This window comes from Genypterus blacodes, unplaced genomic scaffold, assembly GCF_046128005.1.
Source record: "Genypterus blacodes isolate CSIRO-AG114 ecotype Tasmania unplaced genomic scaffold, CSIRO-AGI_Gbla_v1 ptg000133l_1, whole genome shotgun sequence".
Taxonomy (NCBI): domain Eukaryota; kingdom Metazoa; phylum Chordata; class Actinopteri; order Ophidiiformes; family Ophidiidae; genus Genypterus; species Genypterus blacodes.
In genome coordinates, this window is record NW_027466935.1 from 2,375,190 (window position 1) to 2,388,517 (window position 13,328).

Genomic DNA, 13,328 nt, shown 5'->3' on the forward strand with positions numbered 1-13,328 from the left:
CCCATGGGTTGTTGTCAGCCCTCCAGTAGGCTGTCAGCTCTCTCCGCGGTGCTTTCACAGACCTTTTGCCCAGTGAGGGAACGGCTGGCATTCCGTGGTCGAGCCATAATGCCCAAACTCTTACGGCGCTTTTGTTAAATCATGTGGACTTCATTCCGCGGCCGCAGCGGCCTGGTGGCAGCCGTCCAAAGCTGCTCTTTCATGAAAAAGGACACACAGGACGCACACACGCTGTGCTGACTGCGCGCGTACTGCACGGTCACACAGCTGCACGTCCACATGTGCATTCCAATGTCAGAGCAACAGCATTTACACGCATGCACGCACAGATACACAGTGTGACAGTGTGCCGCTGCCGTCGTCTCCACACAGCAGCTAAAAGCTTTTCACCTATAGACGACCTGCCGCTAATGAACACGAGGACGAAAACAGATTTAGTTATTTCGGGCTTCCTTCCAGGGCGACATGAGAGAGTTTTTGTGAAAATTTGTCACTTTGTTTACTCAATCGCTGCTTTACAAATTACAAATGCCTCTTTTTGTCGCTCTTTTCTTGAGGCTGATCACACAGAGTTTACATTCACTGGAAGAACCGGAAAGGAGCCCTCCCCCTGACACACACACACACACACACACACACTGTCCTTCTCCTGCATTTTGGTCCAAAGTGAATCACAATTATGGCCATGATCTCAGAATGCAAAGTGTCTTTACATTACCTGACGTCATCTCATATCGGCCCCGCGTCGTTCATTTGTCTTTCCATTTTCTCTATATATTATAGATGGACGTGATGGTTTCCCACATTAGTGACACGCAGTAAATTCCTTTTAAGTGGCTTGTAAAGGGGTTTGGGGAGGGGGAGGGGCCTCTGTGGGGGCTGAAAAATCAACATTATGGTTAACGATCAGGATTGCTTCAGTAATGCCGCGGCTTATCGAGCTTCTCGTGTTTCCAGATGAGTTATATTTACTGTATTCTGAACTGCGCACAGTCGCTCAGTAGCAGGATTCAAACACACACACATATAGGAAACAAGCAGCAGGCATTTATTTTGGCTTGGACGAGCATTACCAATGGAACTTTGGCTCGGAACGCCTGGAATACTGCGAGTGAGGTTTTCTTAAATAGCAAAGAGATTTAGTCATCTGAGCGTCTCGTACGGTCTGCATACATTAGACACTCGCCAGGCTCCCCGAAAAGTCATTGTTACACATTACCACCGCCCATGAATATTTGATATATTCCTAATCAAGAGCAGAGGGAAAATGGAACGAAAGAGGCGATCCTCAGGAAGCGAGGGAGAGGGGAAGAGGAGGTGGAAGAGGGTCTCTGCACGGTAGTGTTACACGGGTTCACTGGTTTCGAGCCGCCTGGAGAGAGAGTAATGAAGATACAGACAAGGATGGAGAACATTCCAGGAGCTCCACAGGAAATCTTCCCATGAAGCTCTTTCATCAAAATCCAAAGGGGTTAAAAAAAAAAGAAAGGAGTCTCATCTTTTTATTCTTCACGATATGCGGCGGCCTCATAAAACCGACTTAAATCTCTTTTGCGAGGGAACGCGGCTTCATTGTTCTTCCTTCCCTTTTCTTCCGATCTCCCGCCTTCACTTTCAGAGAACTCGCCGCGAGCCCCCCCGAGAAGAAAGACGCGAGACGAGTTCAGAGGTGACGCAGCACCGCTGAGCCGCCGTAGCCTGTTGCCATGGAAGCGCGTTTTTAATTCAGGCGTCTCTTAGTCAGCCGGGGTCCTGCCGCGTTATCGCGGGTAACGAGTCGTTGGTTTGCTCGGCAGGTGGAAGGGGGGGGGGTTTAAGTCCATTGCAGTTTTGGTGAGAAGAAAGCCAGAGACACAAAGACCTTTACTTCACACTCGCTCGCCCTGGAGGAGTAGAACCGGCGACTTAAAGGATATTTCCCCCAAACTCTTGTGACTCGTGAGCTAAGATTTATGGGATATATTACAGCGATCCCGGCCTTCACCTTCCCACTTATAAAACCATGTAAATGTCAGTGGCCGCTGTAGATGTGGAGGCTGGTCAGGTCACCTTGCAGAGGAATGGAGCGCCTCCTCCCAGACAAAACAGTGGCAGAGTGGAGTTGAGAGGGAGGGGGGCGGGGGTCCTCAGAGCGCTCAGTCAAACAGGAAGTGTCTGTTCATTAAAGGCTACCCTCGGGAGAGACGGTGTCAGGAGGCCGGAGCCGATCCCCGTGGCAACCTTGACCTCTGAGATTTCCCCTCCAGCCTCTCACCTGTCACTCAACCCGGCTGCTAAAGGCTGTGATTTGCTCCGAAAACCCCACATTTGGGAACGCCGCTGTCCTCTCTGAAGTCGCCGCCCCCTTTTCTATTCTTACTGCGACCGAGGCCGAGGCAGCCTCTCCAAAGCTGATGTTTCGTGATGATTCATTGCAGGAAGGGGGACGCACAGCGGGCAGAAGCGACGAGGACTCGTACGGCGAAGCGCTCCTGCGAAAATAACACTGCCCGGCGCCATGACTCTCTTAAAAGCTAAATATATATAATTTTTTCTGAAAGCACGACCCATTTCTTGCGAGGCGGAGGCTGCTCTTGTTTTGAATCACTGTGTCGCTCCGGGGAACGGTTCAACTTCACCCACCATCGCTCGTCGTCGCGGCCAAAACTACAGAAATAAACACGAGCTCCTTTGTTTACTGCGCCAAAAAAGAGAGAGATAGAGAGACAGAAATGACCCAAACGTCTCTGAGAACAACATCGTCCTCTTTCATTTTAATTAGATGGGACTGATCTTGATTTAGACGGAAGGCCGCATCCTGGTTTCGGAGCGCTCAGTTTCATTAGCTCTCCCCAAATCACTTCAGTTGTCCAGTATTTCATTCTCTCTCTCTCTCTCGTTTGACCTCCATGGCAGCACAAAGCCCTCCTCCCCCTGGTGGAATTATCATCTCGGCCTTTCCAAAGGCCAGAGGAGAGGAGAGAGGCGCTCCGCCGCACAAAGCCACGACCTCACCAACGCTTTGCTCTGGTTTGCAGTGTAATGATGTTGAATTTCCATGAACAGATATTTTCACTTGTTTTGAAAAACATAAAACTCCACACGTGCCCGCCTACATACGGACCAGGTCAAGCCCACCAGCACACATCTCACAGCCAGGTCGCTACTTTTAACCGCAATCCACTGATCCTTGCTTGGGAAAGGGAATTATGGGTAAAGTTTATGAGGTCAGCGCGCCCGCAGGTGATGCGGCGATCCCGGGACCTGAAATCACACCGGTGGAGCTTTTTCAGTGCAGCGGCCGCCGTCCTTGGAGCTACTTTAGGAAATGATTATTCCCTCCTTCAGCCGGCCGAGCGGAGCTCCAGGCAGCGGCTGTGCAGAGGGAGATCATTACTCCTGTCGTGAATCCGGGCGATCCATCTTCTGCGGGGGACAACTAGTAACCACGGTGACTCCACCCCTGACACCTAAATTCACCCTCTCGCGTCTCCCCACCCCATTCCGGGTGCAGCTCCTCCACACGTACAGATATAGCCTACACTTATACAGCACCCACCCACACACACACACATATACATACACCCACACACACTTACTTCTCTCATTACACACGCCAAGATATAACACCTCTGTGCGTTCTTCTAGGCTTGTTAATATTTATACAGCCCACATTTCCATAGTTGTCGACCCTCCAGATGCAGAGCATATGGCTCGTTGTCTCGTAGTGAATGATTGAATAATCAGTTTGTAACCTTTCGTGGCTCGTTTTCCAGGTGTGTCGCCGGAGCCGGAGCAGATATATGAGCCGTAAAAAAAAAACAAAGAAAAGGAGGAAGAGGAAATTAAATAACACGCGACGAGGCAGCGTAACTCATGATGGCTTCTCCCCTCTTGCGGAGGAGTCACTCGCCCGTTTCCACGCCCCCGCAAACACACCAGCGCGGCGTAATGAGCGCTTCCGCCTCCGCGCCGGGTCCCTAACACACGGCGTGTTCCGTATATCGGGCTAATTAGCGTTGTACCGGCGCAACCGCGGCTAGCGTTGAAGCATCCCTCTCAACGGTTGGCTCAGACGTCACCGCCACAGCCTATTTCAGAAGGAGCAGCAGAGGAGAGGAGCCAGGATGGAAGGCTGACCACCAGCTCCCTTCAATAGGCTGCTGTCAACCACCACTGTCTCCTTGACCTCCTTCTCTAATCAGGACACCTACACACAAGCCTTCCCCTGAGTCTGTGTGTGTGTGTGTGTGGTATCGATGCCCACACACTACACGCACCACGACACAGATTCATCACTGTCGACATCATCGATTTCCCACCTCCGCGCTTCTTTACAGCCGCTTGATGAATCCGGCATCCTCCAGCCCCGTATTTAATATTTCTTATCTCTTTTTGGGGCGAAGCGGGTCAGGCGGGTCTTCAGAGGACAGAGCTGTCTTTTCATCTCCGCCCAGCTCTTCGGCGTCTGCCTCTCGCTCTCCTCGTCCTCCTCGCCGCGCCCGATCGATGTCTCTACACAACACGGTCACCTCTCTGCGACCTTTTCCCTCCATCCTCCTCTCTGTCTTCACTCTCCCCAGTCTTCCGTCTAATTTATGATATTGTCTGTCTCTCTCTCTCTTTCCTTTTCCCTCTCTCTCTCTCTCTCTCTCTCTCTCTCTCTCTGCACGACAGCTGACATGTGGCAATTTCCCGTCGTTAATGACAAGAAATGTGCCAATTACCTCCCCGGATGTTTCGCTGCCAATCAGATGCTAACGAGCTCCTAGTGTGCGTTTCGCGAGGTTGTGCATCCCTGTGTGTGTGTGTGTGTGTGTGTGTCTGTGTGAGACATCTCGGACAATCACAACACACTGCCGGAGTCTTCCCCGGCTTTTAATCGAGCGGGCTTTTGAATGTGGCGTGCAGGTCGGCCCACCTATTCGGTGTTTTGATTCATTAGTGGTAATTAATCTGAGCGGCGGAGATGAATGCAGGGTTGAAGTGCTGCTCACTTTTCGCTCCCCGTCTTTCACTCTTTCCAGCCATTTCTGCCATTTTTCTACCCTGCCTTTTCAATCTCTCCGCCTCCCGCTGGGCTGAAAAAAGCTCTTTTGTTCCGTTCTTAATTACCTTCCCATGTTAAAGTGCTCTTGACATGTGAATGCGCCGCATTTTTGGAGAGGCTGCTCCCGGAAAAAAAAAAAAAAGCTTGATAACCGCGTCTTTGTGTCCACTGTCAGTCCCCGGACGCGAGGGAGAGACCGTCCACTGCATAATGTCCTCCACTCTCTCTTCACTCTTGCCACCAAATATTTATCACCTCCTTACTATTCAGTCCACATTGTTTCCTTTCATATCCCAGTCAATAACCTGTTGCATTGCATCACTGAGAGACTCTGAGGACCTTCTGGTTGGAGTCCTGTTCATTCACTTTCAATTTGTTCCCGTGTGGAAAGGAAGGAGGGACAGGTCACGGTCCTATATGTCAACGTCATTGGCTGTATAATCGCTGTCTCGTGGATTTTGTTTGTAACTTCCATGATTCATTGTGGTAAGATCTGATCTTTATTGCTTTGATTACGCTGCCTTCATGCTCTTACGCCTACAGACTAAGCAGTATCTCGCTCAAAGGCGTCTCAGGGCCGCGGCGTTCCCCTCTTGCGTAACCTCCCGATCTGGATCTCGGCTCTGTTATGTCAGGTGCCGTGCTTGCACTCCAGCAGACGCAAGGACAGTTAAGTTGTAAGGGAATGAAAGCGAGGTCAAACTGCCTGACGGTTCAAAGGCAGCAACTAGTTTGGATTCGGTGCCCCCCCCCCCCATAATGCAACGTTTATTGACTTATGCAAGAGTGAAATGGCTCTCGTCACATTCAGTCACGGATCAAATCAAATGGTCAGCTGCTTATGTAAAGGTGTTCCCTGTTCCCGATAAGAGAAGCTGATGCTGCTGCTGGTTGTTGGTGTTGGGGAATGAAGATGATATCTACGAGTCTGTGGGTGTGTGTGTGTGTGTGTGTGTGTGTGTGTGTGTGTGTGTGTGTGTGTGTGCGCGTGTTCTCATCTCCTTTACATTACAATTTGTGTCATGCCACTCTTTATTGCATTGCGAGGTGAGGTTTCATTTCACTGTGGAGACGTCTAGAGAGGGAATCCGATGCTTCCTGGCTCCACGCGATTGATTCGGCCCAATGCGAGGAAAACACCCGTAAAAGAGGCGACAGCGAGTTGGACTTATAACTTATATCTGTTAAAACTCTACGAGTAATTGTTGTCTTGTGCGTTCGGAGGCAGGAAGCCAGGTTTCCCTTCGTCTTCGATCGTTAACCGCCGTGTTTGGGCGCAGATCCAAGCGATGGCAGCGCGGAACGTTCATCCCGGCACGACTCTTAATCTCTCCATCTTACCTATGCGGGGTGTCGTCTCTCTCTCTCTGAAGAGATCCAACAGCGGAATCATCCACGCCGGCCCGCAGACTGTTTTGTCTCGACAGGGACTCATATCAGCTTATTGCCCTGCTCTCTTTTTTTCTGGAGGTGGCTCTTTATCTCTCCTTCATAATGACCAGAGAAACACGGGCGCTTATCTCCGCCTGCACGGCCTCGTCTTATCTCACATCAGACCCCCAGATATCACAAAGGACAGGAAGTTCGCTGTTTGCCAGGCCTCCTCTCGTCTGGGAGGGAGGAGGAGGAAGTAGTATTTGTGAGGAAGAATGGGAGCAGGCAAGTCGTACTCTTATTTGAAATGGCAAAGCTTTTACACTCCTTGAAAGAAAAAGGGATCGGGTGATTTACAGCCAAATAAAGGTTCTTGAACGCTCTTCTGCTCGGTGATATTTCTGGGAGTTCAATACCGGCGTCGTTTAAAGAAAGGAAGCCCGTAAGAGAAGGTCAAAGGGCGTCTCGGTTTCATGAATTTTGTGTTGTCTCTCCTCTTCTGTTGTCTGTCTGTGTCTATTGACTTTTTTACCGGCGGACCTCAGAGGCAAACAGTGGAGCTCCGGTCCCGGCACTCGCTGTTATTTGAGAGCTCGGGCGGAGACGAGGGAAACTGTAGCCGCCTCCGCGCTTTGATGCGTTTTTTTGCACAATTAAATGAGGTCAACCCTGTCTGTTTGATTCCTCCTCCTCCTCCTCCTCCTCGTGCCTGAAATCGTCCCCCTGTGTTCACGCCGCTCTCTCACCCCGCAGGTGGAGTGGCTGAAGAACGAGGAGATCATCGACCCGGCGGACGACAGGAACTTCTACATCACCATCGACCACAACCTGATCATCAAGCAGGCGCGCCTCTCTGACACCGCCAACTACACCTGCGTGGCCAAGAACATCGTGGCCAAGAGGCGAAGCACCACGGCGACGGTCATCGTCTACGGTAACTCTCGCGCTCTTCACCTCACTGACATGTCGAGAGAGTCAAGACACAAGGTGGAGTGAACAAGTGCAGCATTCCAATGAAAAGCAGATCTCTCTCTCTCTCTCCCTCTCTCTCTCTCCCTCTCTCCCTCTCTCTCTCAGTACATGTAACGTTTACTCGTTTTTTGCCTGAAGGTTCGAAAAGATTGGAGGATTTGAGATTTTCTCAAGTGTGAGTGAGGTGCTAATGTGGATGGACCTGTACATATACACACACACACACACACACACACACACCTCCACTCTCTCCTTTTGACATCGACTGTGACTGTTGTGCAGTTAAACTTTAACACCCTGCCAGAGGCTGTTTTCAAGACAGAACAGATGAAATATTGGCTCTTTTGAACAGCGGGACAGTGTTATTTTTGTTGCTATCGCTCATTTAACTGGGGCCATCGCAGGTCATTCTGTGCTTGATCAGGTGTGAATGGTCTTGATCCTCTGGATTCATCCCCAGGGATCAACATCAGAACATGGCCCTTTTCAAAAAGGACTTTCAAGAAGCCGCATGCAGAATTCAGATCCAATTACTGGATGAAGTTTGTTCGCCACCGTGAGCCAAACGTGAGCGCAGGCGGCTGGAGTTTCCTACCTGTTAAATTCCTTATGACTTCTCACCAGGAGTTGGTTGATGAGTTGGTGAGGGACGAGAAGCAAAAGTTAGGGTCAATGCAGAGATGCTGGAAACAAGCTGGCAACAAAAGTGCAAGAGAGAGACGCACAGATGGAAGATGGAGCACAAATCCTTTGGGCTTTGGAGGCCTCTTCCCCCAGAGCCAGATATATATTGTGCTGCACTCATAAGTGTGTCCCATTTGAACATCTGAAGGCCCCTGGTTCCAACCAAAGGCTCGTTTTTCAGCCACAAGCCCCCTGCGTCACTCTGCCACTGGATTTAACAGAGGAGAAGAGGAAGGGAGGCATTAGGAGGATTCAGCGGATGGAAAATGCGGCGATCCCACCAGACTGTCCTGGCTGGCAGCGTAGCAGAGACTTCACAGTGCAAAACACACACACTCTATATGTCGATGTTGCGTAATGAGCAGGAGAGATGCAGGGTAGTGACACACAGATGAGGTCATGCATGACTCATTCATTCACAAAGCGAATGCTGGAGTGTTTTTAACTCGTCTGGCTCCGGTGTCGTTGCAGTGAACGGCGGCTGGTCCACGTGGACGGAGTGGTCGGTGTGCAACAGCCGCTGCGGCCGTGGTTACCAGAAGCGCACACGCAGCTGTACCAACCCGGCGCCACTCAACGGTGGCGCCATCTGCGACGGGCAAGGCATCCAGAAGCTGGCATGCAACCCACTGTGCCCAGGTAAGGAAGCGTCACGTCCCCGCTCCACCCGCTCATTCAGGTGCACACACAAAGAAATATGCTGCAACTCTGTGTTTATCCCTCCGACCTCATCTCCCTCCCTCTCTCCCTCTCTCTCTAACTCTCTCTCTGACGCATCCATCCGCCACACTCATGCGCCCGTGTGTCCCGTGTCTCCTTGTCTCCCGTCCCTTTTGCTTTGACCCCCTCCCCCGTCTTGTCCTTGTCCTGTGTGTTGTGTCGTGGCAGTGGATGGCCTGTGGACTGAGTGGAGTAAGTGGTCCACGTGTGGGACCGAGTGCACCCACTGGAGGAGGAGGGAATGCGGCGCGCCGGCACCCAAAAACGGCGGGAAGGACTGTGAGGGCATGGTGCTCCAGTCCAAGAACTGCACCGACGGGCTGTGCATGCAGAGTGAGTACCCGACTAATCTGCTGCTCCTCTCCCCGACCTGCGAGGGAAAGAAAGAAAGAAAGAAAAGAGAGAACACGTCTTTATCCTTTGACCATCCGTCTCTTTCATCCCGTTTTCTCATATTCCCACCATCGCGGCCCCGTCACTCTCTCTCTCTCTCTCTCTCTCTCACCCTCTCTCACCCACATCCCCGCTTTTGCTCGCTGCACCGCACCACACTCATACATAAACAATAAGACACGCCGGAGCGATCTTCAACCCCGTCTCCCACACTTGATCCGTCTCTGTTTACCGCGCATGCATAACACTCAGGAAAGCTGCTGGACAAATGTGACACGTGCACGTCAACACACAGGGTGTATCTGCAGTCAATGTTAAAACAGGACACGGGGCGGAGGAGGGGGAGGGGGAGGAGGGGGAAGCTTCCTACGCAATTATCTCTGTCCCAACCTCAGCATTCAGGAGTTATATTTAAAATAATGACAAGTGATTATAATGCACTTATGCAAGGGCTCATAATTACCAGGCCTTCCTCCTCTGCCACCCTCATTTAACACTGGATTCCTTTCGGTCTGGTCAGGGTGCAGGACGTGGCGCCCGGCTGGCAGGGAGGCACACAGTATGAAGTATTGTAAGTACAGGAGCGGCTCTCCAGCTCACCGGCCTCTCCTGAAAATCCCTCTGTTTTGCAGTTTGGTACTGTTTCGCTCGCTGACAAAAAAAAAAACCCATCCAGTGCCAGTTCACGGCGCAGCCAGACATTTGTTTCTCCGCAGGCAGGCGAGGAGGATTGTTTTCTGTTTTGTGTTTTCGTTTCCAGCGAGTAAAAAAAAAAAAAAAAAAAGTTGGGAGCCAGCGAGTCCCCGCTTCTCTCCCTCCCTCCTTCCCCTCCCCGCCGTCTCGTCATGCCGTCGCAGAGACTGGAGTCACGCCGCCGTCGCCCTGTTGCGTGCGTGTGTGTGTGTTTGCGGGGATTTCATCTAAAAAGGCCTCGTGAAAAGGAGATGAGTTTTAACGCCGCGTCAAGCGTGATTAAAGCATCTACTGGTGCCGAATTAGGCTTGAATATGAAACGTACAGAAACGTCTGGAAGCCATGGAGGATGACTCAGCCCGTCTCTTTGGTAGATTGATGACTAGTTTGCGGAGACTATGAAGCCATAATAACACAGATTAAGTTTTGTTTTTGGAAGCTAAGAGGTTGAAGCCACTCTGCGTCCATGCTAATGACCGTCTCCACTCGTGTTCAGGAGAGCAGCCTAACATACAGAGAGGCATTACATTAGGCCAAATAGGATTGGGAACGGACGAGTGGACGCTGCGTGCAATCTGAACTCATCCCGGAGCGGCGATCTGCAGGCCGGGGGATCCGAGCCGACGCGCGTCTGTGGATTCCGTTGCACCTTGATCTCATTTCCCGTTGTTTGAATTTATTTAAATCACTTCAGGAAATAGACCTGGCCACGCCGGACCGCCCCGGTTCAAACAGCAGCGTTGCGTTGTTCACATATTTTGTTGCTTGTTGATCACATTTCACCTGTCAGAAAGTTTTTCGCGTCGGACTTAACAAAGTTAGGCGTCTGCAGATTGATCCAGAGTGGTTTCACTCTGCCTGGAACTCAGAGTTCATCCGGCCTGCCCGTCTCAATCTCTCCGCCTCTCCGCCTCTCCGGTCTGTTTTCCTTGATTCCTGTTGTTTTTCTTTTTCCGAGGCTTTTCTCACCTTCTACTCCGCCGTGACATTTTCTTGACATATTGATCTTACAGTAGAGAACAGCTGCTGAGGGCTCACGGCGAGGGCCAGCCAGTATTGCGATCAAACAAGCGAGCGCGGCGGAGGATCCCGCACCCGCCGCATACCTCCGCCGGAGCCACCGAGGAGACGCCGGTTGTTTACTTTATCTCTCCAACTTTTTTAAGGTGGTGGAAGAAAATATTTGATGAGCTCAATATCTCCTGGCAACGGCATCGTCTTCAGCCGGCACAGACTCACCATCAATTACCAGGGAAACAGCGCGGCAGTAAACAGCTTGGATATTTAGTGCTCGCATATTCATTTAATGAGATCGACTGTGCCAGACGACAAAATCCTTCCCTGATGTTGGAAATATTCTGAATTTTCCTCGCCTTGTTGCTGATAAATGGCTGAAACCGCAGACAGTGATTCCCTCCGCTCAGAATTCCCCCCCCTTGTTTCTCCACCTCAGCTCCGTGCAGAGAGTTTCCCGCCACCAGCAAGTTTTCCCTCGGGGCCCGTTCCCGCTGAAGACTACCTTGGCGCCGGCTCCACTGTAGGGCCGGTCAGCGCCGATATAAACTCCACCGGATGAGTTCAAACGGCCCACCGCTTAGCCCGACACCCCCGCCTGCTCGGCCGTCACCTCCCCTCCCCCCTCGCCCTCCCCGATGCCTGATTACACCTCCACGCCGGCCCCATCTATCACGCCATTGATTTTCCCGTCGGTCCACTTGTCCGCCCGTGGCTCCCTCCCTCTCTCTCTCTCTCTCTCTCCCTCTCTCTCTCTCTCTCTCCCTCTCCATAAGGACTTCATTGTTTGTGTAGTTGTTTATGGATGTCCCGCAGAGACTGAATATTATTATGTGCAGTGTCCCACGCACGCACCTCATAACGTGTGTGTGTACGTGTGTATTTGTGTGTCTGTGTGCGTGTGTGTTTTGCGGATGTGTTTGCCCGGCTTTGAGGGATGCCAAACACATTCCTCCAGCCAAGCCGTTTCTCCCGTCCACTTCTGCGCCTCACTATGTTACATAAAAAGGAAGAAAAAGCCTTTCCAGCACCCATTTGCAGATTCTTCCTCCTCTTCTCCATTTCCTGAAATAATCACCCTCCTTTTGTATGCGCCCCCTCCTCCCCGCCGCCGCCCCTCCTCTCCCCCCCCCCCTATCCGCCTTTTCCGGTGACAGATGTAAGGCGGTTGATGCTATTGACTCTGCTAGAGCCCACGCTTTATCAGCTCCTCCATTCCTCTCACCTGCCCGCATCAGTCCCGCCGCTGCTGCTGCCGAGGCACTAAGCCCCTTTGATGGATCGGAGCGACTCCCCTCACAGATCCTCCCATGTCGCCCCCCCCCAACGCGCTCGTCTCATCCATCTCCATGTGTGCGCCCTGTGTATCGCCGACCCGGAATGGGAGGGCCCCTGCTCCACCTCCCTTCCTCCCTCCTTCCCCTCCAAAATCAAGAACGATCGCTCGCCCCCCAACGCCATCGCTCCTACTCATGAGTTTGTTGCTGTCTCATTTGTTGAGTTTGTTTTTCTGTTTGCCTTAAATTTGATTTTCACCATCACTCTCCTGTCACCCCCCCCCCCTCTCTCTCTCTCTCCCTCTCTCTCTCCCTCTCTCTCTCTGTTCTATCAACAATCCCTTCCTCCCCTTCAAGGTTCCTTATATCAGAAGTCCTCTGAGGCAAAAGACAAGAGTGATTTGGGAAACCGATGTGAGTTATTGTTTCTTAATCGTTTTCTTTTTGCCTTATTTCTGCATTCATCTTCATGTCTGTGCTCCATGTTGGGTCTTTAGCGAAGCCGTTATTGGCCGGACTTAGAGGACTTTGAGATTACGCAGTGTAACATTCGCAACTGGGAGAATAACAAAACAGCTCTTTGTGTTGTAAATTCATGTTTGCCATTGTCCTTCCATATCCACCTGTGTTCCATTATCTCATTTCCCCCCTTTTCCCACTGACATCCGTCCCACCTGAGGGCTCGTCCCCTCCTACACGTGTGTCTCTGTGCGCTCCCTTGGATCTCCTCCTCCGCTGCCCGTCCGCGGCCGTTTCACTGTTTTCTTACTTGGCGGTGACGCGGTTGTTTACTCCCGTTGATCCTCCTGAACTCCGTCCGGACACTGTTTGCTCTGCTGTCCGCCGCCGCCGCGCCGAGTCCGGTGCAGAAGTCAAACCGCTGTAGTCTTCAATATATTTCCTCTCTCTCTCTCCCTCTCTCGTATCTCGACCCGTCCCTATTAAATCTCCGTCCACCCCGAGAGCAAAGCGTTCAATAATCCCCTTCATTTCCATTTCTTGTACTTCTCCAGTTTCTGACAATGGCTGGCATTCAAAGGGACGTATTAATCTAAGTGATACATTTTAATGCGCACACTTAGCCGGTCGCTGCCTTCATCATCAAAGCCACGGACGGGAGATTGTTCGACTGAGGGGGGGACGCGCGTCAAATAACTGCCGGGAAGAAGCTC

At 51.5% G+C, this 13,328-nt stretch overlaps 1 protein-coding gene across 2 annotated transcripts in view; it reads left to right on the plus strand.

The window, feature by feature from the left end:
• The window catches only part of unc5cb (unc-5 netrin receptor Cb), a 107,933-nt gene that overhangs the window by 77,295 nt on the left and 17,310 nt on the right, over positions 1–13,328 (plus strand). Inside the window, exons 5-8 of one of the 2 annotated variants that reach the window (XM_076164270.1) lie at positions 7,157–7,337; positions 8,531–8,698; positions 8,948–9,112; positions 12,514–12,570. In XM_076164270.1, coding sequence (XP_076020385.1) covers positions 7,157–7,337; positions 8,531–8,698; positions 8,948–9,112; positions 12,514–12,570 — 571 coding nt within the window. The remainder of the gene's footprint in view (positions 1–7,156; positions 7,338–8,530; positions 8,699–8,947; positions 9,113–12,513; positions 12,571–13,328) is intronic. The other variant, XM_076164271.1, reaches the window with a different exon arrangement.